The sequence below is a fragment of the Cervus elaphus genome, chromosome 30, assembly GCF_910594005.1.
Source record: "Cervus elaphus chromosome 30, mCerEla1.1, whole genome shotgun sequence".
Lineage (NCBI taxonomy): Eukaryota > Metazoa > Chordata > Mammalia > Artiodactyla > Cervidae > Cervus > Cervus elaphus.
The window spans coordinates 30,151,234-30,175,288 of record NC_057844.1 but is presented as its reverse complement, the minus strand read 5'-3'; the positions used below and the strand labels follow the sequence as shown (position 1 = coordinate 30,175,288).

Here is a 24,055-nt window from a genome sequence, read left to right as displayed (position 1 = left end):
TTTTCTCACTTCCTCCTCAGATCTGGGATCTGGAGACCAACAGCTGCTTGTTCACTGCGTCCTCCAAAGCCAGCGGCATTCGGGGTGAGCCCGGGGCCTGCCTCTATCTCCCCGGTCCCGGAGCCCTGCGTGTGGCCGCTGATATCCTAGCACCCCTGCACCTGAGGCTGAGGTAGGAGGGTGTCCTCTGAGCCCTGGCAGTCAGCTCTCCAGAAGGTCCTGCAGAGCCCAGTGCAGTTGCATAGGACCTTCTACCTAACAATCCAGAGCTAAGGACTCTGTGTGAGCCCCCGGCTGTATGCCCCACACCCTAGAGCACAGTGTATATCTGGTGAGCTCTCCCTAACATGCCCACGGGTAACTCTGACACCACCTCCTTATATCATCCTGAAGACTGAAATCCACCCCTTGAGCCTATTCCACCCACCAGCCCACCCCCATAGGAAGCTGTCCTGGAAACCCCGAGGCTGCTTACTCAGTCCTGAGGCATCAGCCTCCTTGCAGCCCCACAGTCCAGCAGTGCCCATACCTGAAGCCCCCGTCCCTCAAGCAGAGCGGCCACTCGAGGACACAGAGGACGCTGCTGGGTCATCACTCCAGCCAGGCCTGGAAGGCAGGCTCTTCACTCAAGAGGCCAAAACGACCAGCTGAAAAACGGGAGCATCTCTCAGCCAAACTGCTGTTTGTTCTACATGGTATCACTGTGTAGAACAAACAGCCTGCTGGGTTGATTTTTTTTGGAGCAAAGTGTCTGAAATTCCACCTCACGGCAAAAATAGCCTCTTCTCTAGCGCCAACACTTGAATGCCAGATACTGTCTGCCGTCCCTCGCTCCATCTCTGGGGAGCTTGTGATGTTGACCAGGTCAGCCAACAGCCTCCTGTGGTCTCATCTGTGATGTGCGGCGACTCTGCTCCCAAAAGTTCTAATCATCCTTATGCCAAGTCGAGCTCTGCCCACACTGAGACTCTTCCGGCACTAGGTCTTAGGTTTCGGGTCCCCCGATTCCCTGTGAGTGGCCCAGGCTTGGGGCTGACCATCTCAGGGCACTGAGGGAATGAAGGCTGGTAACCAACATTTGGTTCTTCAGTGTCCACTGCATGCCAGCCTTTTACCTCCTTCCCCACACCTCTTCCTCACAAAGTTTCTATAAAGGATTCCATTTTACAGATGAGGCGATGAGTGCAGAGGGATTGGGTGGCTTAAGAGGCAAAGTCCAAGGGCACAGGTGAGCTCTCTGCCCCTGGGTGCCAGTGGGAGGCACTCTGCAGGGCCTCCCGGGACCTGGCCTGGCCTTGAGGGAAAAGCACTGCCATTCAGGCATGGGGACTCAGAATGGGACGATACAGTTTGTGTTTGTTTGCGGGAAGATGTGAATTAATAGGAAAGAAGGTCCACCCTGCAGTCTCGTGAAATCACACTCCTTCTTGCCCCATCAAGGAGACATGGTATCTCACAGTTCTCACGGTTAGTGGCTGCTCCTCATTGCACACCCATCCGGTTATGTGAGGTCCTGTGCTAAGGACATCACGTCGGCCCTCTTTGTCCATGGGTGCTGCATCAGCACAGTCAACCAACTGGAGAGGGAAGAAAAAAAATTATTTTAATTCCAGAAGTTTCCAAAAAACGAAAGGACCCCCAAAGTTGAATTTGCCACATATGGCAACTATATACGTACCATTTAAATTGTATTAGTTTTTATAAGTAATTTGGAGATGTTTTAAAGTATATGAAAGAATGTGCATAGGTCATATGCAAATATTATGCCATTTTACATAAGGAACTCAAGAACCCGTGAATTTTGGTGTGCTTGGGGGTCCTCAAACCAACCCCCCCACCACAGATACTGAGGGATGACTATCTATATGGTTTCTCATTTAATTCTCAAAACAATGCTTTAAAGTAGATACCATTATCCCTATTTAATAGATCTTAAAAGTAGAGTTTTGAGCAGCTAAGTGACTTGCCCAAGGTCACAGACCCATCATTTGAGTGTAAGACTACCCTCTTAATCAAGCGATCGATGTGTCGTCCTGGGTATGCATGTTATACACTCAGTTCAAGTTTTCATCCTCTTTCTCTCTCTCTGTTTTTCATGAACAAGTTCTCCCCACAAGCCTCACCCGGTGGTTTCCCACAAGGAACCTGTTGTATGCTGCCGGTACAACTCCACATTCAGGCAGGTGATCAGCTGCTCAGAAGCATCTGTAAGTGTCAAGTGGTAGTCTGTTTAGCAATGATGTGTTTGCAAGTGTGGCCCCACTGTCCTCACCTTCACAGGGAACAGAATGTCCTGGGGACAATCTGTCTCTAGAAGTGAAAAACGAGAGGTTCAGTTCTGCTCTGCTGACCACCTGTAGTGTTTGGACACTCTTCCGTGAATGCTCACGTGGATGGAAGAGCCCATAGATTCTGCAGGGGCTTGCAGTGTGAGCTATTTGGAAGGACAGCCTGTCTGGTCTTATGGAATGGTTACGACTTCATAGCAATGCTCTTGTGTGGTATAGGATGATCAATGTGCCCCTAACCCACTGTGAGTCTAATCTGGGAATGAGGGTTCAGAGCTTGCCATCTACTTCCCCTCTCAGCAGGGCTCCTGAGGACCCCACTGGCCCCACCCTGGAGGACCTGCACAGTGTCTGGCCCACAGGAGGGGCCATAATCAGTAATCATTGCTCCTTGAACAAGGAACAAGAGCAGGGAAACACAGACACCCCACAACTCATGTTTTTCTGTCCTTGAGGCAATTGGAGGGCACATCCCAAGTACACTGGTGCTGCTGAAATGTCCTGAAATCTTCTACTGTTAGTTCAATCACTTCCTTTGTTATTGACCTGGGCTCTAGCATTGCACATGAGTGTCCTTGGACGTGTGCCTGTGACCTCTTCCCTCATTCCTGCCAGAGCCTGGTGCACCCTGTCTTTAGGATTTACAGCATCAGGAGCATCATAGCCCGGACACGTCCTCTTCCTGTTCACACTCACTTCAGCTGCACTCCCAGCATCTCTTTTTGTCAGGCTTCTGCTCCAGAGATGAGTGGTCACCATGGTCTTATTAAGTACCAAAAGAAGTAGATTACCTGATCTCTTGGTCAAAAAATTTTTATGATGACTCAGTCTCAGTTCATCTCAAAGAAAGTGGGTTCCTGTATAGTTTGGGTTCAAACTTATAGAGAAGCATTTATCCTCCAGATTTAGCAGAATCACCTCTGACTCCAAGGAAGTCAGCCTTATCTCCCTTCTTAGGGTTCTGCACATTCCTGCCCCCTGGCTCTGTGCAAACTTTTCCCATCTCCACCCTGGAATTTCCTGCTTCCTGCTCTTTTCCTACACACACATAAGCAACCGTTCAAGGTCCAACTCAAGTCCTGTCTCCACCAGGGAAACTGCCTTCTCCACCCTGACTTGTGCGGGCACCTCCCTCTTCCTGATCACCCACCAAGCCTTCTGTATGGTGTTCTGCTCGGTTTCATGCGTGCAAGCCTCACCTCTAAACAGTTTCTTCAGGCCTTTGAGGGCAGGAATCAGAGCACCTATGTTTCCCTCTTCTTTCCTTCTTTATCTGTCAAAACCCTTCTTATTCTTTAAAGCACAACTCAGATACCAGCCCCTGTAACAGTCCTAGATCCCCTCCCACATCCAGGCAGAATGAACGGCTCCATTAGCGTTTGGGCTCCTAATTCTGTGCTAACACAGCCTGCCTCCCTCAGTGGCATTACATTGTTATGCAAGTCTCCCCCAGTGGTGGGTGGTAAGTAGAGGTTGAACTGAGATATAAATACTCTATAATTATAACTGTATTAGGCACATGCTGGTAATAAACACCCCTATACTTACTGAATTAAATTATTGATTTAAGTGTTTGCTCACCTTGCAAATCTGTTGCTGTGTGAAATCTTTGTAGCATAGTCATGCCTATTATCACAATCCTTGACATCTAGACTCCACTGCCCAAGATCTTGATAAGGCCTGAATTTATGAATACCACCATATCACATTGTATTCATTCATTTGTATAAACTGAGCACTAGGGACCACTAAATTTTGACACCTTCAAAATGCTTATAAGCTGCACAATGAAGATTAATAGAGTTCAATGAAATGTTTACAATACATTACTTGTGAACTGCAACTTAACACATGCATAGTTACATGTAATACCAAAGTTTATCAGAATAACAATTTTGGGGACTTCCTTGGTGGTCCAGTGGCTAGGACTCTGCTTCCACTGCCAGGGGCGCAGGTTCAATCCCTGGTCTGGGAACTAAGATCTCACCATGCCATGGCACAGCCAAAAAATTTTTAAAAAAATTTTTAAAGATGATTTTCATTCGAAGAGTGCTCAAGAGATGGGGTGAAAAGAAAGTAACTGCAAGACTGGAACAAGCTGGACTGAGCAAAGCTTTAAAGCTGAGTGTTTATATATCCTTCCCAGAAAATGTGTCATCTCTCCTATTCAGCTTTGCTTTGGTGGTAAATAAATTTGGCTGCTCAAAATTCAATTCACACCTGTCTTCTCTTGAGTTACATGGTCAGGAAATTTTTATCCAATGCTACTAAATTTTCTGATCTTCTCAGTCAGTACTATGGACTGAATTGTGTTCCCCTCAAATTCATATGTTGAAGTCCTAATGCTCAGTACCTCAGAATATGGTTGTATTTGGAGACAGTCTTTAGAGAGGTCATCAAGTTAAACTGAGACTGTGAGGGTGGGCACTAATCCAATCTGACTGGCGTTCTTATAATGAGAAGAAATTTGTACACATAAAGAGATGCTTGGGTTCAGAGGCACAGAGAAAAGACCACATGAGGACTCAGTGAGAAGGTGTCCGTCCACAAGCCAAGAAGCCTCGGAAGAGACCAAACCCTGCTGGCAACTTGATCTTGCACTGTGAGAAGATACATGTCTCTTGTTTATGGCCCCAGTCTATGGTATTTTGTTAAGGCAGCCCTAGCTAACAAACACACTCAGGTAAGCCAACTTGTATTAAAAGTACAGAAACCTTCAGAGTAAATGCTCATCTTTCATATCTGTGACACTAGACCTCTAAATGTAAATTATCTCTAATTTGATAGCCAGTGCCTCCAGGCTGCTTTTTTCAACTTCCTGTTACAGGTGGTGAAAGTATGGGACTTTGAAATGGGAAGACTGTTGTCTGAATTTACTGAGGCTCCTGGCACTGCTGAAATCACCTGTCTGACCTTTGACTCCAGTGGAAGAAGGTATGTGCTTTCCTCAGCATCTTCTACTGTTAGGCAGGATGACCCCTGACTTCTGTCCTGATGGAGGGTTCTGCTTTTTAGGCTGGTTACTGGGGGCAGAGACAGTTGTCTAAAAATATGGAGCTACAACAGTGGACATTGTCTGCACACTCTGAAACATGGTGAGTCCCCATAAAATAATGACACACATTAGGCATTTGGGGCAAATGCAGGAGAAATCAAATGAGACAGAATCTAGGATGCATGTAGCAATGTTATATCCTTTCTCTCTGGTATTTCGTCGCCACTGACTTTAAACTACTGGGCAGGAGGGACATACTTCACATATGTTTGTGCTCCCATCTATAGCCTGTGCATTTGTTCCTTCACTGCCTGAAATAGACCTGGATTCTTTAAAAAGTTTAACCTGGGACTTCCCTGGCAGTCTAGCAGTTAAGACTTTGCCTTCCATTGCAGGGGGTATAGGTTTCAATCCCTTGTCAGGAGTCTTAAATCCCACATGCCTCACAACTAAAAAACCAAAACATGAAACAGAAGCAATATTGTAACAAATTCAACAAATGCTTTAAAAACAGCCAGGCTCCTCTGTCTATGGGATTTCCCAGGCAAGCATACTGGAGTGGGTTGTCATTCCCTTCTCCAGGGGATCTTCTCAACTCAGGAATTGAACCCAGGTCTCCTTCATTGCAGGCAGATTCTTTATCCATGAGCTATGAGGAAAGCACCTCCCCCACACCCCCAAAAAATCTTTAAAATATTTAATTTTTCTAAAAAGTGTAAATATCACATAAGTCAAACATCACAAAGTCTAGATGAACTTAGATGAACTAAAAGCAAGTCTTTTTTATGTGCCATTGTGATCTTTTTTTCAAGGTTGCTTATTCCCTTTGTTCACGTGCTGGGTCTATTCCTGGTAAAATTTCCGCAATTCTGGCCTGTGAAACTAGGAGGAAAGTCAGAGGCAAACGTTCTTCAACTATCGGAGGATATAAACAAAGTCCAAGTAAATAGGATAAAAATTGCTCAGCGCAATGTGTATGTGGTTCCTACTTTTGCCTGTGACTTCACGAGTTTGTTGCTGGTTCACTGTCAATAAGTGTCAGGCAGTCTGCAGGAGGTGAGCCTCTTCCCATGGCTGAGCCAGGGCTGAATCCACCTTTTAGGGCAGTGAGAGTGGCATCAGCTGTGTTTTGATGGCTTGGAAAGACACGTAACTGTGGTCTGAAAACCAGAAAGTAAGTGCTGAAGTTTCCCCAGTCATCAGTTGGATTAAGCCAACATGTGTAAACTGATTCAGGAGCTAGTAAAGAAAAAAATTTTTATCTTATTTACTTGGACTTCATTTATACTCTTATATGTACTTGGACTCTAAGTTGATAATATTATCTTTCTAGATGGAGAGCAAGGTGAAGTCTGTGATTGCACCTACTTGGAAGTGAACCAAAATAAGTGAGTTACATTCAGCTTGAATATAAGAGAGACAACTTTGAATATTTGGTTGGTATCCTTTTTGACACAAACTTTGTCCTAGGGAAGGATACTAAAGATAGTAAAGGGAATTTTCCAGAAGGAAATGTGTCAAAGAATTCCCCAAACTGTGGTTGCTCCCTGATGGTAATTTAGGCAACTCGTCTCTTCCAGAATATTGGAAACAATTCTCTTCACATTTTGATACTGGTTTAGAGGTAGAGATAGGAAACAGTGCATCTTCCACCAAATGCTTTATCAAGGAATAAATCACAAACTAGAGTAGCTAAATTCAGCAGCCACAAGTCAAAGAATAAAAATCAATGGATTCCCTCCTGAACATGAAAGTGTTAAAAAGCAGTACTTGATCCATTTCTATTTGTGTCCTTGCCTCCATGGTTCAGCCAGGCTCTCCAGACCGAGTAATCCTCAGAAGGGCAGCTGCTCATGGAACAGACCTTGGGAACAACAGAGTATCCTGTTTCTGTCCCTAATCCTTTAAGAGCCAGTTAAAAAACTGACCCTCATTTGCCAAATCATCTTTTATCTTGCTCTTCATAAAAAAACAGAAGAGGTGACTTTCTTGCTCTCTTCATTTATCACATGACATGGCAAAATCAAGCCACAGTGCTGATTCCACGTAGAAATTAAGCAAATGTTAAGCTTAAGTATCAAAATGTAACCATCTGTTATTGTTCTAGGTGTATCATAGGGGTTGGATGGGAGAGAAGAATAGATGTGTACTTTGTAAGTGAAATGTACAGAATTCCGATGTTTCAAAACCCTGCATCCAACTGATATGCATCTCCCCACCCCCCACCCACTGCTGAATCTTTTCTCTCTAAAAACAGATTTTGGAGAAATTCTTTATACCTCTATCTGGTATAAGCCAAGCAATGATACAGAAAAAAGTGTTTCCTCCTTCCTTCTCTCCCCCTTTTCTCCCCATCTTTCCTCCCTCCTTCCCTTTAAAAAACTTCAGTTTTTCTCGTTCAGTTTCTTTAATTCTTTTCTATGGGAAGAAGCGTAATGACACTACACCCAGTTCTGATGTGTGGGGCTTTTCCCAGCAAGCCATTCTCCAACACCAGCTGGTACCCTACAGTTCTGACCCTGTCTGCTGGGGGAGAGCATCAGATTCCATGGGGCAGAGTTCACTCTTCCAAGACACAGGACTCCCGGCCCTCCACTTCAGACTCCATTTGCAAGTCCTGTCCAACTGACTATAGACTAGAAGGTCCAACAACCCCCTCCTTGAATTATTTTAATTTTCTCGAGCATCACACAGAACTTAGAGAAACACTTTACTTAATGGATTATCATTTTACTACAAACGGATATAACTCTGGGACAGACAGATGAAAGAGACGAGACAGTGAGGTATGGGAAAGGGCAAGGAGCTACCATGGTCTCATCGCTCAAGAAACTGCAAGGTTTTAGCAACTGTGTGCCAGGATGTGGGCAAAGCCCAAACAGATATTTCTTATTATAAATCACGGTATCACAGAGTACTGGGTATAAAAGCTCTCAGGGGCAGAGAGGGCATCTCCGGGGATCCAAACCAGCCTCGCCCTGACATCTGCAGCTCCTCGCACCCTGCTGGTCTTCTCTTCCTTTGTGCAGGTGGCTGTGTTCCCCTCCCCACGCAGGGGCTTCCAGCTTCAGCTCTAATACCCTCACCCCTAACTGAAGATTAACCAGACTCTCAACTCTCTGGCTCTTTAAATTCTTCCTTCTCTCTCCCATCTTGTCTTTATTCCCTGTGAAAGTGTTAGTAAGTCAATCGTGTCCGACTCTTTGCAACCCCATGGACTGTATCCTGCCAGGCTCCTCTGTCCATGGAATTCTCCAGGCAAGAATGCTGGAGTGGGTTATCATTTCTTTCTTTGTGCCCCAGTCCCTCTCTAAGTGAGAAAAGGAAATAAATGCCATCTATAAGCATCTCTGTGGGAAAAAATTCTTTTTTATGACTTACAGTTGGGAAAGGGAATTAAAAGATAGGGGAAGATGAAAATTCTGACTTAAAACGGCATTTTAAATCTACCTGTGGCATTTTATTTCCCTTGCTTGCTATGCTGATGGTTCTGTATTTCCAAAGTCTTTAAACATAGTAAGTTCTTTATTCATTTGAAAGTATGGTGTATTTCACAGCCTAAGCCTAGCATCCTCAGATGATCTGCAACATGACTACCTGAGAGGTCTTGGCATTGAATTCACCCTTTGGTTTTATAGATTCCTGGGCTGATGGCTTTTGTTTTAGCTCATGCAACAGCTATGGGTCTTATTATGGAGGTCAAGCTATGCAGACCATCCAAGGAGAGCTTGTCAGTCGGCATATGATTTGCTGAAATGCAATCACCCAAACGTCAGGAGTGGATTGCTTTTTATTCCCACTAGCACTAGGGGAATTTGCTTTGACATTTCAAAAATCTACATCACTGGTGGAGCGAGGGGTAGGGTTGTAAAATGTGCCAGCACCTCTCTCTGAAGCTGTGAGTGTGTTGGCAGCTCATTTTACTGCTGGTACAACGTCTCCTGTCTGGCTTTGGATGCAGGACACACCGTGTGACTTTCATCACTTCCGGAAGCCACAGCCACACTGGCAAGATGACTTGGTGAGCCCTGGTCCACTGTCCGACTCTCAACCCAAACAGTGGCACTTGATGGGGATGTCATTCCCTCCAGAGGCTCACCCTGAGTCCCCTGGGCCTGCCTAGGGTGGTCACAGCATCTCAAGAGCCTCCAGTGTGGTGGGATTCATGATTGGGTCCAGGTAGAGCCAGGAGCCCTGAGCTCTAGGCAGCTGCTTCTGCTCCAGGCGGAGTGATGGCCTGTGCTCAGTTTGGGGCATGAGGCCCAGGAGCAAGTCCGCACAGCTCTCCTTGAATTCAGCCTGGAGTCCTATTGTGCAAGAATGGCAGTCCAGGACTGCTGGGGGTGACTTTCTCCAAGGAAGCATCCACTTCCTGCTTCTGCTCCAGTGCAAAACCATAAGCATTCACCGTGCCATCCTTGGGCAGCCAGGGAACCTAAGCAATGACATTCCTGCTGCCCCATGGCTCGTTAGGGACCCAGAGCCAGGGAACGTCTTATAATTCTTATTAGCACTTAACCTGCCCCCAACCTTCTACAGCTTCCCAGAGCCAAATGATCTCCCTCAAAGCTGTCTGGACTCACATTGTTGTAGTATATCAAAAACCGATACAACTTTGTAAAACAGTTATCCTCGAAATAAAAATAAATTTTAAAAAATGCCTGGATGTCAAGCCATGAAGACAAGTATTAACAAAGGAAGCTCACTGTGCACAAGCATTTCCTACCAGCCAACCCCACGTGATGCCCTGTAAACATTCGAAAAGCCACAAGTCACTAGAATACAAAGTCATGAAGACAGACCTCGGCTGCTTTCTCCATTGTATCCCCAGGATGTAGCTCAGTGCCTAGCTTATATTAATAATAGGCTTTCATTCAACCAACATGTGCCCGGCCTGTGCTGGCCACTGAGCTTGCAATGATGAGCAAAGTGGTCGTCACATGGTCCCTGCCTTTATGAAGTTTGCAGATGAGTGATTGTTAAGTGAAAGAACAGAGTCTGCAGAAAATGTCCCTAGCCATTGTAAGGGCAGAAATCATGCAAGGGTCAGGGAAGTATTAGTTCATCCAAATATTTATTCATTCAGTTATCAGTTCTTTCAACCCCTACTTATCAAGCACTGACACAGTGCCATCCTTTGTGGGTAGGCACACAGGACACAAACATGAATAAAGTGTGATTCCCAGCCCAGAGTCTCACAGACTGGAAAGGAGATAAACTAAGAAAGTAATCCTTATACGATGTGACAGATGATGTAATAATGTATGAAATACTAGAGAAACCCAGCAATGGGAACTACCAATTTTGCTTTAACATCATGGAAGATATTAAAAGATTACTAGGATTTTTCTGGGAGGCCAAGCAGGAAAAGGCAGTCTGGATGGGGGAGATGGGGAGAGGCCTGTCTGGAAGCAGGAGAAGCATATTATCTGGAAGGACTGTGAAGAGTCTGAGGGGCTGGAGATTCAGGTATAGGAGGGAAATGAGGCTGGAAGTTAAATCAGAGCCTGAAAGCCATCCAAGGCATGTAAACTGCATTCCACAAGTAGTGGGGACCGTGGAGGGAGAACCTCCAGACATCAGTGCTCACAGACCTCAGAAGGAGGTGAGATTTGGAGGCAGACTGTCGGGAGGAGGAAGTCATTGACTCTCTCTCCAATTGTCCTTCCCACCACCTTCCCAGCTGCTTTCAGGCAGAAGGGACATCTTAGCCGATAACAGAGAGGTCCTCAAGGGACCCTCTGCGGGAAGCACCTGGCGACAAGAGAGAAAGAATATCCTTCACAGCCCCAGGAGAAGTTCTCTTCAGAGGGAACTGCACCCCAGGGAGAAAGGTTTAACTTTCAACATTCAACTGGAGAATAGTCAGGCACTCTTTGAGCTCTGCAGCTCTGGTCTGAAAAACAAAAACATTTTTGTTGTGTTTCTTATCTTTCTTAAGCACGCATATACCCAAATCCTCCTTTCAAGGAGAGTAGGTAATTCCAATTCTTAAGGACACTTGTAGGCCACACTGGGGGGCAGAGGGGAGCCCTGGAGGAACTGAGCTGAGGAACTCTACACCCTGGAAGTTAGACCTGGGGCTCATGGGAGGCCAGAGCCCCTTGGTCAGTGCTTGGATTCCATTGTCACATTCCCATGAACATTTCAGCCCCAAAGAGGGCTCCTTGCAAAGAGCCTCCTTGCTTGCACTGGAGGCGGTGAGGAAGCTGATAGAAGTCGCACTTCCCCAGGGAAGGTGATGAAACTGACTCGGGAGGATGCAGCTCCTCTCTGGCTGATCTGTGAGGGTTGCCCTGACCCCCTGGGCTGGGCCACCAGGTTCCAGGGGTAACCACAGGAGGAACCCCTCTTCCTCCTCTGCCCAGGCATCAAATGCAGGCAAGTGAGCTGTGGGAGACTGGAGACTGGGTTTCTCACTCTGTTCCCCTCTATCTTTCCTAGAACCATGGGCACAAGGAAGACATTCTCTGTGTGGCTCATTGTCCACCTTCTCTCCTCGCCACCTCCAGTTACGATGGGGAGATTATCATCTGGAATGTCATCTCAGGCCACGTGTACCGCAAGCTGAATTCCCCCAGCTCCTCTGATGGCACAGAAGATAGAGAAGGTAGGGGCGGCCTCCATGGCCACTCTGCGTGGGCCCGGCAGGCTCAGGCTCCTGGCACGTTGTCTAAAGGGAGCTCATCTCTGGAATGCTTCCCAGTTATAAGGGAGTGGCCTGGTTTCAGGTCTTAACTTGTGAGATGGAGATTTTCAGACCTGGGGAGGGCTGGAGGGGTGGGGGGAGCACGAGAGTTCAGCTAGCTCAGCACACGTCCCCAGGCACCTGTCCATCAGAGCCCGTCTCACACACACCTGAAACTAACATAACGTTGTAAGTCAATTATGTGCTTCAGTCACGTCCGACTCTTTGCGACCCCATGGACGGTAGCCCACGAATCACCTCTGTCCATGGGATTCTCCAGGCAAGAATACTGGAGTGGGTTGCCATGCCCTTCTCCAGAGGATCTTCCCAACTCAGGGATCGAACCAGCACCTATTTCGTCTCCTGCATTGGCAGGTGGGTTCTTTACCACTAGCGCCACCTGGGAAGCCCCATTACTTGTATGCTACAAAACTCCCCACCATCCCACTGCACTCTTCCCAATTCTTCTGCACTGGTCCTCGTTCTCCAAGGCTCTCTCTCTGTTGTCTGCTAATGTGATCATGGGTCCGTTCACTCACTTATTCATTCAAAGAATACAGACAAGTTCCTGCTATGTGCCAGGCCCAGTGCTAGGTCTTGGGCTGGTAATCGCATCCCTCTCTCCCCAGGAGTTCTGAGTCATGTGGAAAACACACGTGGGGAGGTCCACTTATCTATCAGTTCCATTGCTGGTGGTGCTGGACCGTAAAAGTGGCAGGAACCCAGAACCACACAGGCAGCTTCTTACCACTGCTCTCTCCCCACGTCCAGAGTCCAGCTTCATCCTTCCCAAGTGGCCATCTGCAGGTGCTCATCAGCCAACAGCCAGAGGTCCCACTCCTCGCACCCCTGGGCCCCAGCAGGGGAGACACAGACAGAAGTGCTGGGCATTTTTGCATAAAACTGGGGAGTTCCTGCATCTCCAGAAGCCAAACCAGCCCACCCTTAGAGAGCCATGAGCCTCACACTATGATCCCTGCTTTAGACATGTGATGACCTAGTAGCCAAGGAAAATCTCCAGTGACTCCTTGGATCAGAAAATATGTGTGGGCTGCTCCCACGGCTCACATGGGAGCCCGTGGGCGATGTGTACCAGAGGCTAGAGAGAGATGTGAGACCTGGTGCTGTACACACCAACAGACTCACAGTCTAGATTCAGGCACAAGATGTGATGCTCAACAGGTAAAATGAGGATAAGGCAATGCAGTCTGCCTGCTGTGCTTGAGAGACACTCCGGAGGGCAGTGGTTAGAAACTGAAACCTTTGGATGCCATGAGATTAAAAAGAAATTCTTACCTGTAGATTTATGATCCTGTCTATTTCTAGCCCCTTTGCTGCATATAAAAAAAGACCCTTCTGTGAAGCTGTTTCTGAGAATGCCTAAGAGTTTAAAAAATCTTTGGGGAAAAAGTGGTGGCATTTCCTTCTAAAGGTTTATTTTCATTGCATTAAATTGAGAATTAAGTCACTGGCCAAGAATGCAGTGTTGACCTTTCAGCCAGCAGTTCTAATTTAAAACCCTCTTTGCAGCAGCATTTATTGCTTCAAGTTATGTGGGCATTGGTTTTTGAAAAACTCCCCTTCTCTCCAAAAATGCAAAAGCCAGCCCTAGTTCCTAATTATTCACATTTCAACGGTGAAAAAAAAAATGCACAAATTAGGTGGAAAGATGTGAAAGTTCCTCTGGCCTTCCAGAAAATAGCGGCACTGGCTCAGCCTGAAGGTCAAAACAAAGCAGGGTGGTCCTTTTCACATGGGATTGGTTAAGAGACTGCCGTCTTATTTGGAAAACCATCTGGACAATTTTTCTGAAGTCATTCTCAGTGGAAAGGGGAGCTAAGAGAGAAAGGCAATTGTGTGAGCAAAGCTGATGAGCTGAAAACACATTCTTTCTGCCAACTTTTCTACATTTTAGCTTCCTTCTCCCTTATGCATATTGAGAATTGTTATGTGTTCTCCCACATCAAAGAGAAAGAATTTGAGAGTGAAAGAGAGAGACCAAGAGATTTCAACCAGGCTAAAATCCACGAAATTTGTGAGCTCTCTGGAAGGCTTTTTCTTCTTCTTCTTTTTTTCTTATTGTGGTAGAATACACATGGGCTTCCCAAGTGGTGTTAGTGGTAAAGACCCCACCTGCCAATGCGGGAGATGTAAGAGACATGGGTTTGATCCCTGGGTCAGGAAGATCCCCTGGAGGAGGGCATGACAACCCACTCCAGTATTCTTGCCTGGAGAATCCCATGGACAGATGAGCCTGGCAGGCTACAGTCCATGGGGTCGCAGAGAGTTGGACACAACTGAAGTGACCGAGCACACACACAGAATATACATAATACAATATATACCTAATCTTAACTATTTTTAAGTGTACAGTTCAGTGGTTTTAAATACATTCATATTGTTGTGCAATCATACTCTCCATCCTTCCCCATAAATTTTCTTGAAACTAAAGGTTTCCCTTCTCTTCAACCCTCTCTTTAACCCTTCTCTTCTCCCTTCTCTTCAACCCCTGGCAGCTACCATTATACTTTCTCTCTTTATGATTTTGATTACTCATGGAAAGAGAATCATACAGTATTTGTCTTTTTGTGACTGGCTTATTTCCGTTAGCATAATGTCCTCAAAGTTCATCCATGTTGTAGCATATTGCTGTTTCCTTGCTTTTAAAGACTAAATAATATTCCACCATTTGTATATGCCACAGTTTGCTTGTCCATTCATCCATTGATGGATAGTTGGGTTGCTTCTACATTTTAGCTATTGTGAATAACATTGCTGTGAACATTGTTGTACAAGAATCTCTTCAAGATCTTGCTTTCAGTTTTTGGGGGTATATTCCCAGAAGTAGAATTGCTGGGAAAAGAAGTGAAGTGAAAGTGAAAGATGCTCAGTCGTATCTGACTCTTGACAACCCCATAAACTATACAGTCCATGGAATTCTCCAGACCAGAATACTGGAGTGGGTATCCAGCTGTTCCCTTCTCCAGGGGATCTTCCCACCCAGGGATCGAACCCAGGTCTCCCACATTGCAGGCAGAAAACCTGGAGCTGAACAGCTGGATCACATGGTCATTCTATTTTTGATATTCTGAGGAACCACCATACTGTTTTCCCACATTGGCCTTGCCATTCCACATTCCCACCAACAGTGTCCAGGGCTCCAATTTCTCCACTATTTCTTGGGTAACAGTCATCCTAAAGGATGTGAGGTGGTACCTCATTGTGGTCTCGTCCTTTCACCTGCTTATGGCTATTTTATATCTTTTTTGGAAAGATGTCTGTTCAAGTTTTTTTTGCCCTTTTTAAAAAAATAGATTTAATTTATTTATTTGGCTGCATTGGGTCTTAGCGTCATCATGCATGATCTTTCATTGCGGCACACAGACTCTCTAGTCATGGCACACGGGCTCCAGAGTGCACAGACTTCAGTAGTTACGGCGTGTGCAGGCTTATTGCTTCAAGGCATGTGGGATCTTAGTTCCCCAACCAGGGCTTGAACCCACGTCCCCTGCATTGCAAGGCAAATTCTTAATCACCAGACCACCAGGGAAACCCTCCCCCGCTGCCCATTTTTGAATCTGATTTTCTTGTTGTTGCTTCTTAGAAGTCTTCTATATACTCTGGATATTAGTTCATCACCAGACAAATGATCTGCAGGTATTCTCTCCCATTCTGTAGGCTGTCTTTTTACTCTACGGATGGTATCTTTTGATGCACAAAAAGATCAGTTTTTGTGAAGTCCAATCTGTCTACATTTTTCTTTTGTTACCTATTTTTTTTTTGGTGTCATATCCAAAAAATCATTTCCATATCCAATGTCATGAGGCTTTTCTCCTATGTTTTCTTCTAAGAATTACCTTGTTGTAGGTCTTCCATTTATGGTTCTTCATCCATTTTGAGTTAATTTTCATACTTGGCATTAGATAAGGGTCCAGACTTATTATTTTGCAGGTGGATATCCAGTTTTCTTGGTACCATTAGCGGAAAGACTGTCTTTTCCCCACTGAAAAAGGTCTTGACACCCTTGTCAAAAATCATTTGACCAAAAACATGGGGGTTTATTTTTGGGCTCTCTATTCTATTCCATTTTTCTACCCATCTGTTTTTATACCAGTACCACACTGTTTTGATGACTGTACTTTTTGTACATTCAGTTTTGAAATCAGGAATTATGAGTCCCCCCAGTTTTATTCTTCTTTTTCAAGATTGTTTTGGCTATTTGGAGGTCTCTTGAAATTCCATGTGAATTTTAAAATGAGTTTTTCTATTTCTGCCAAAAGTGTCTTTGGGATTTTGATAGAAATTGTGCTGAATCCGTAGATCATTTGGTGTAGTACTCTCATTTTAACAATATTTTCTTCCAATTTATGAACATGGGATGTGTCTCCGTTTATTTATGTCTTAATTTCTTTCAACAGTGTCTTGTAGTTTTCATTTTGCAAGTATTTCACCTCCTAGGTAAATTCCTGTGTGTTACTCTTAATGCTATTGAAAATAGAATTTTTTTCTTTATTTACTTTTCAGATTATTCCTTGGTCATGTATACAAACACAACTGATTTTTTGTGTGTTGACTTTGTATCCTGCTTCTTTGAGGAATTCATTTATTGGTTCTAAGAGACTAAGGTTTTTTACTTAGGGAAACTAATAATATTTACTTCATTTGTAAGTAATAATATTTATTATAACAAAACAACATTTAATATAATTTTTAATAAAATAATATTTAAAGTGTTTAATAATAGAATTATAATGAACATAATAACAATATGTTAATGATTATATAAATGACATATTTGATTTTATATGTAATTTTCCTGAGTGCTTTTAATGTTTTATCTCACTTAGTGCTCACATTGCCCCAGAGAGATAGGTGCTCTTGGACCCATTTTCACAGATGAGGAAACTGAGCGCTAGAGACTTAACTAACAGCCATTATAACGGTTACCATTTGCTGAGGGTCCCTGTGCTCTGAGTACCTTAGATTCAGTATCTCCATTCAGCCTCCACTGCAAAGCCATGGAGCATGATTCCCATAGAGTCTCTAATTTAATCTTCACTGAAACTCTGTGAAACAGGAAGTATTGTCTCCCTATCACAGGTGAAGAAAACAGGTTTAGGGAAGTGCAACGCTCCCCGAGACCACACATGGGTAAGTGGGGAGGCAGTACATGCACCCATTTCCCAGGACTCTGCAGCCCCCCACCCAAGACGAAGTGAGCAAGTTAGGGGGGGTTATCCTTGCTCCCCTCCCCCTACTCATCATTTTTCACCACCCCCCCCCACCACCCCGTATGTCAATTCCCCAAGAGCCAGATAACCTGAAGTAAGGTGACCCTTAGCCCAATCACTGACTGTGTGTCCCAGGCACCAGGGAGGACACCATGTGGGTGGCCCTCCATCTGTCTCTGAGAACCTTCAGCCCCCCAGGGACAACCTTCAGTCCCTCAAGGACAACCCTCAGCCCCCTAAGGACAAACACAGAGCCCGATAGCAAGGGCATGGGCTTTGGATACAAACACATCTGGGTTTGAATGTCAGCCCCTCAGCTGTATGACCTCAGGCAATGCGGTTCTTTCTAAACTATACTCTCACTGCTTGATAAAATCAAGAGATAAAGTCTAACTAGGATTGTTGTGATCGCTGAATACAGTGGTGTTGAGACAGGCTTAGCTCCAGGTCCGGCACAGAATGTGTTCTAGGTGGGTAATCCAACTTGTGATCATGGTCCACCTGAGGGCAGGGCCTGAGTCTGCCACGTCCTCTGTGGCTTCCCAAGTGCACAAGACAACGCCGAGCTCAGAGTCAGGCCCAAACAAACGCTGTTGAACAATGACTAGCCTGGGTCGTGGGTGTCCCCATAGCGCTGATGCAAGGCAGCAGCACCTCTTTATTTCACTCCAGCACCTACCCCATTGTTAACATGAGAACTTTCCTTTCACCTCCAGTCGAGGCAAGTCACCCTGGTGCCCACAGACTCAAGGAGGGTGAGATGAAGAAGCTCCTTGCCCATCTCCTCACACCCAAACAGCTATGTCCTTTGTGGCTCTTGGAGGTTTGCATCTAAGTAGGTCTGCAGGATTTTTATGCAAGAGCAAACTTTGAGTTCTATGTGCTAAGCTCTTGGAGAGACTGGAGATAAGTGGGGGAAAAGACAAATGTAAGCCCTGTGTTGATGGTGCTTCAAGTCCAGCAGGAGGAGTGGATGGTAAGGAAGTAGGGAGGTGGCTTTAGAAGTTATTCCAACACCCTGGGAGACAGTGGAGGACAGAGGAGGCTGGTGTGATGCAGTCCATGGGGGTCTCAAAGAGTCAGACATGACTGAGTGACTGAACAGCAACTAATTCCCATCCAGGAATTCTAGAGAGTGGGGACCTCCTGGGACATACCCGTAGAGTTCCAGGCAAAGCCCCTGACTGCCCTACCATCTCTCTCAGCCCCTCCCTCAAGCCCTAACCAAGTTCCCCACCCCTGACTCTCTGCAAAAGCCCTAGGGTCCTGGGGCAATGCAGGGGTGCCCTGGATTACCTTCACATCTGACTTTACCCCCAAGCCAGGCTGGGCTGCTTCCCAACCAGCGAGGCCATCTGTGCTCCTTTGTACGCCTCGATCACTTCAACCCACGTCCAGGGGCAGCTCTGACACTCTCGTCTGAGAGGACGAGAGGAGAGCTGGGAGCTGCATGGGGAGCACAACCAAAACCCTCTCCTTGTCTCCAGGCCCAGAAAGAAGTGTGTCCTGCCTCGCCTTCCTCAAGACTCGGGCAGCCAACTTGGAATCAGCCTCCGCTTCCCTGATGGCAACGGGCCCCGAGGTAAGGATGGAGCCCTCACTGGCCGTTGGCTCGTGTCTAAGAAGTGGCCACCGCAGGCCCGGGTCCCAACAGGAAGGACCCCCAGGCACTCGGGACTCCCCAGGCACTCCCTGGCTGACTCAGCCCAGCCTGCCAGCTGGGGAAGGGCAGCTTCCTCCCAGTTGAGTCTCCCTGCCTGCTGCCTCCCCAGAGGCCCCTGGTGATTCCTGAAGGGACATAGGGCTCACAGGATGTTGTGTAGTGAGGTTAAATAAACATCAAATGTTTATTTAGCCAGGGAGGGGCAGACTGCCACAGCACCCACGGGAGGCCTGACAGAAGAGCTGAGAGTCATGTAACGGGGGTCAGCCTGCAGGGATGCAGTCATACCCAGCCTGTTTTGGCACCAGGGACCGGTTTTGTGGAAGACAATTTTTCCACAGACCGGGAGGTAGGAGATGGTTTCGGGATGATCTATTGGGCAGTTTATTTCTATTATTGTTACATCAGCTCCATCTCAGATCATCAGGCATTAGATCCCGGAGGCTGGGGACTCCTGGGGTAGAGGACGTTTCCCGAGGCCGCCTCCACCACTAACTAGCTTGGTGATGTCACATAGATGACAGGACCTCTGGCTTCAGTAAACTGTAAGGAGTGGGCCAGTGTCCTGCTCCAAAGCACAGGAATTTTATTTTAAACAGTGAGTTAGAAGCAGCCACCTGTGTTATTCTGATTGCAAGAGTCCAAGTCCCAGGGCATGTGGTTGTTTGTAGTCTCCTCGCTAGAGAAGGAGACTGCCTCCCCGCTCTGCTGCTACTCTCCAGGGGACCGCCTCCTCCCGATGCCCGACCTTGGCCCAGCCCCGAAGCTTCTGGCCTGTTGGCACCAGGCGCCCTCCACCCTGGGCATCCCTCGCTTCTGCTTTACCTGTCAGCAGCACAAGACCCCCTCCCCTGAGAGAAGAGGAGGATCCCACAGTCTGTGATTTAGGGAGCTCCTGAGGCGACAAGTTATGCATGGGGTTGCCACTTCAAGGGCTTGCTGTGAACACCCACCGGCAAAAGACTCAAGAATTGTGACTGACAGGCCAGAAGAGGTCCCAGAGAATTCCTTCAACTAGACAAGTCTCACAGTGTGTTTAAAAGACGTGCCTATACACACAAGTGCCTGCGTGCACACATATGCACACACGTTAATTGTCGCCATAGCACAAACTTCCACACCTCCCCTCCGTAGCTGGTCAGATTGAGCCAAGCAACCCAGGCGCCGCCCTGGAGTCCTGAGACTGCAGTGCCTCTCAACAGAGACTCCCAGACTCCGCCTGGGAGCTCCGGAACTGCAAAGCACCAACACCCAAGTGCCCTCTTCTGCTTCCCTCCTCCCAGGTTCTGTCACCTTCTGGAGGCTGTTCAGTGGAGCCCGTCCCATTGCAAACTTTGCTCCTGTAAGTTGGACAGCGGGTTGGAAATAAGTCCCATATCTCATGTCTGGGTTGGTTTGTTTTTTGACACTCACCTGTGTCAAAAAACTGGTGTCTCTCTCATTAAGGAGAATGCGTTTCACTTGCTATTGTCTGACAGGTAAGCTTTACCGCTGATGGGCGCTGTGTGTCTGTGTCTGTCTGTGATGGACCCTGTGTGTGTGTCTGTGTGTCTGTATGTCTGTGATGGACCCTGTGTGTGCGTGTCTGTCTGTCTATGATGGACCCTGTGTGTGTCTGTGCGTCTGTCTGTGATGGACCCTGTGTGTGTGTCTGTCTGTCTGTGATGGACCCTGTGTGTGTGTCTGTGTGTCTGTATGTATGTGATGGACCTTGTGTGTGCGTGTCTGTCTGTCTGTCTGTGATGGACCCTGTGTGTGTCTGTGTGTCTGTATGTGTGTGATGGACCCTGTGTGTGTCTGTCTGTCTGTCTGTGATGGACCCTGTGTGTGTGTGTGTGTGTGTGTATGTGTGATGGACTCTATGCGTGTGTGTGTGCGTGTGTGTATGGAATGGGCCCTCTGTGTGTGTGTGTGCATGTATCTGTGTGTCTGTCTGTGATGGACCCTGTGTGTGTGTGTGTGTGTGTGTGTGTGTAATGATCCCTGTGTGTACGTGTCTTCAGTCCAGGGACAAAGCCCAGGTCAGCAGCACGGTGGTGACAGCGGGAGATGCCTGTGCCTACGTGGCTGACCAGCGCGGCTTTGTGCACGTCTGTGACGTCGAGGAGCACGGCCTGCAGGGACAGGAGCTGCAACCTCCCACGAGTGGGCATGAGCTGTCCACGTGAGACGCTGTGATGAGCATAGCTTCAGTTTTAGTTAAATATTAGATTAAATAAAATTTAATATTTTTCTAGAGAAAAATGTTTTCATGAAAGTATTCAATATTGACAAGGTGAGAGGGAAATGGGACTCACGCTCTTGGATGGAGGGTGAGTTGGCAGATCCTGTCTGAAGAGCATGAAGGGCAAGTGGACAATGTGCATTAAAACTTTGAACCAGCAATTCTACTTCTAAGGATTTGGCCAAAAAAAAGAGTAAGAAGCATAAACAAAGACTTAATTATAAGGCTGTGTGAATCAGCATATTGTTTATAAGAGAGGCAGAAGAAAATAATAGAGAAACCCAACTGTCCAGTGTAAGGGGAATAATTAAATATGGGATGGTATAAAATATAACATATTAAAATATCATTGAGTTATGATGTAAGGATGCCATATATGAAAATGTATTTATAGGGAGACTGTTCATGATAAAATTTTTCAGTGAAAAATTAGGTCACAAAGCAATAATGCAACCCTTGTTAAAACGAAGACATACATGGAAGATTGAAAGTCTGGAAAAATATACATCAAGGATGTAACAAATCCTTATCCTTTGTATGAGGTTTTGAAAAGTGAAAATCACTCAGTCGTGTCCGACTCTTTGTGACCCCATGGACTATACAGTCCACAGAATTCTCCAGGCAGAAGTACTAGAGTGGGTAGCCTTTCCCTTCTCCAGGGAATCTTCCAACCCAGGGATTGTACCCAGGTGTCCCACACTGCAGGCATATTCTTTACCAGCTGAACCACAAGGGAAGCCCACATTGAAGTTTTAGTTATGCTTTTATTTTCTTCTTTTTAAAAATCTGTCTTTTCTAATTTTTCTGGAGATATAATGCTTTGGTAATAACAGAATATGTTTAAAGTGTTAAAAAGCCTTTCATACAGTTGTAGAAATGCTCATGTTTAGGAAAAAAATCAAGCAGCATGATAGAATATAAAATGAAAAGCAGTAGTTTTTCTCTGACCTCCTCCATCACCCAGCCTGACTTTTCTGCATCCTAGCAACACTGTTAATGAATTTCAATTTCCTCCCAGAAAGTTTCTATGCATATATATATATAATATATACAAGCGCACATACACACACACCCACAATACATCACTTTCAGGACTCATTTTTTCCTTTGTATCTTGGCCAGCTTTACATATAAGCATATTTAGGGGTTTTTTTTTTAGCATATTTGAATGGATATATAATATTTCATTAAATATATTTCTGTAAAGCCAATTTAGAGGCAAATATTCACCTACCTCCCCTTATTCGCTTTTTCCTGTTCCACCATAGGGGAAGTTTAAATGCTGAAGTGTGAGAAATTGGAATTTAGAAGAGTGATAGGCCTTGCATTGGTCTTTACTCCGAGTTCTGGGAACGTATCTTTCACCAGGCTATATTAAAAATTATTTTTGATTACTTTCCCACTCCTGCATGCTTACCAAACCCTAAGCGCTAAAGGAAACCATAGGGTGAGGACCTCGAACGGCCCCATTTTATATACCTTTGGAGCTGGCATAGGGCCTTGCACATAGTAGAGGCTTGATCAACTTGTATCAGATTAATGTAGCAAGACCAACGACTTGTTACACCAGTACCTCTCTCCCTGCTGGACTCTCATCCAGATCCGACCCCACCCTGGAGTGACTGTTGGACAGCACCTAGCATCAGGGTGTACGTCTCCCACTGACTCAGATGTGCTCTTTCCTCTGATTTAGATGTGACATTCTGGAGGGCCCATGTCAGCATGGTGACACCGTGAGTACCATCCATTTTAGAGTTTAAGAATGTATAAAAGTTGTCAAATTACTTTTCACAGCTTTGAGTAAATGGATTCTCTCAGAAGCCTTCTGAATTAATCAGAAGACGAGAGCAGTGTTATAATTCTGCTGCTGCTGTGAGAAAGGGATGTTTATGTTCCCTATACAGAGTAAATAGGAAGAGATCTGAAGTCATTTTTCTTATAAATGATGATTGTTTTCCTTGAATTGATCTGGTGTTTTAGTGTAAGTGTAGATGCTTAATATGTTTAAGATTTTTTTCTGGAGTTAAAAGAAGTCAGTGGTGGTATGGGGCCTGGACCCTGGACAGAAGTTTCTTTCCAACCTCTTGGTGTTCCCATAGACCCATCAGTTCCCACAGTCCATAAGATGTTTCCAGTATATCTTGTCTGCTATCTTGGGACTGGAGTTGGGGAATCTGAAGGGGGTGTGGCATGGTAGGAGGCAAGGAGAGGGTGGTACCGAGAATAATCCAGGGGAGGAACCTGGCTTCTATATTCCAGCTGTAATTAAAGGGGTATTGATGCATTGAGCCAATGGCTCTTTCTTGCTGGGGCAGCCTCAGCACATCTCCCTTGCCCTTTCATCTCACTAGTTTGGAGCTGATAGAAGAAGAGGTTCTGCTCTCATCCTCCCTGGACCGCATCATGCGCCTGTGGAGAAGGGATGGGGCTTTCAGCGGTAAGGACCGTCCACCTGGCCACCAGTTCAGTCCCAGTTTGGGGCCTCAGTTGAAGCCTCCATCGGGTCATGAATTCTCTGAGGTCTAGGGTGTTAGTCAGATTAGGCTGACATGATGAACTACCTACCATAGACTGGGCAGCTTAAGCCACAGAATTTTGTTTGTCACGTGTGTGCCAACCTGGAGACTGGAAGTCTGAGATCAGGGTCCCAGAATGGTCAGGTGCTGCTTAGGGGGCTTTTCCTGGCTTGCAGATGGGCTCCTTTTATGGACAACTTTTGCTGAGTCTTTTTATGGCCCAGGGGCTTCCCTGATAGCTCAGTTGGTAAATAATCCACCTGCAATGCACGAGACACCAGTTCGATTTCTGAGTTGGGAAGATCTGCTGGAGAAGGGATAGGCTACCCACTCCAATATTCTTGGGCTTCCCTGGTGGCTCAGCTGGTAAAGAATCCACCTGCAATGCAGGAGACCTGGGTTCGGTCCTTGGGTTTGGAAGATCCCCTGGGGAAGGGAAAGGCTCCCCAG

At 46.1% G+C, this 24,055-nt stretch overlaps 1 protein-coding gene across 1 annotated transcript in view; it reads left to right on the top strand.

Annotated features, from left to right (window-relative positions):
• The window catches only part of LOC122686663 (WD repeat-containing protein 49-like), a 47,757-nt gene that overhangs the window by 11,079 nt on the left and 12,623 nt on the right, over window positions 1-24,055 (top strand). The window contains exons 4-16 of the mRNA XM_043891865.1: window positions 21-172; window positions 2,105-2,207; window positions 5,116-5,222; window positions 5,304-5,383; window positions 6,617-6,671; window positions 7,391-7,436; window positions 9,245-9,304; window positions 11,728-11,893; window positions 18,690-18,782; window positions 20,146-20,207; window positions 20,869-21,010; window positions 22,783-22,822; window positions 23,441-23,526. Coding sequence (XP_043747800.1) covers window positions 21-172; window positions 2,105-2,207; window positions 5,116-5,222; window positions 5,304-5,383; window positions 6,617-6,671; window positions 7,391-7,436; window positions 9,245-9,304; window positions 11,728-11,893; window positions 18,690-18,782; window positions 20,146-20,207; window positions 20,869-21,010; window positions 22,783-22,822; window positions 23,441-23,526 — 1,192 coding nt within the window. The remainder of the gene's footprint in view (window positions 1-20; window positions 173-2,104; window positions 2,208-5,115; window positions 5,223-5,303; window positions 5,384-6,616; window positions 6,672-7,390; window positions 7,437-9,244; window positions 9,305-11,727; window positions 11,894-18,689; window positions 18,783-20,145; window positions 20,208-20,868; window positions 21,011-22,782; window positions 22,823-23,440; window positions 23,527-24,055) is intronic.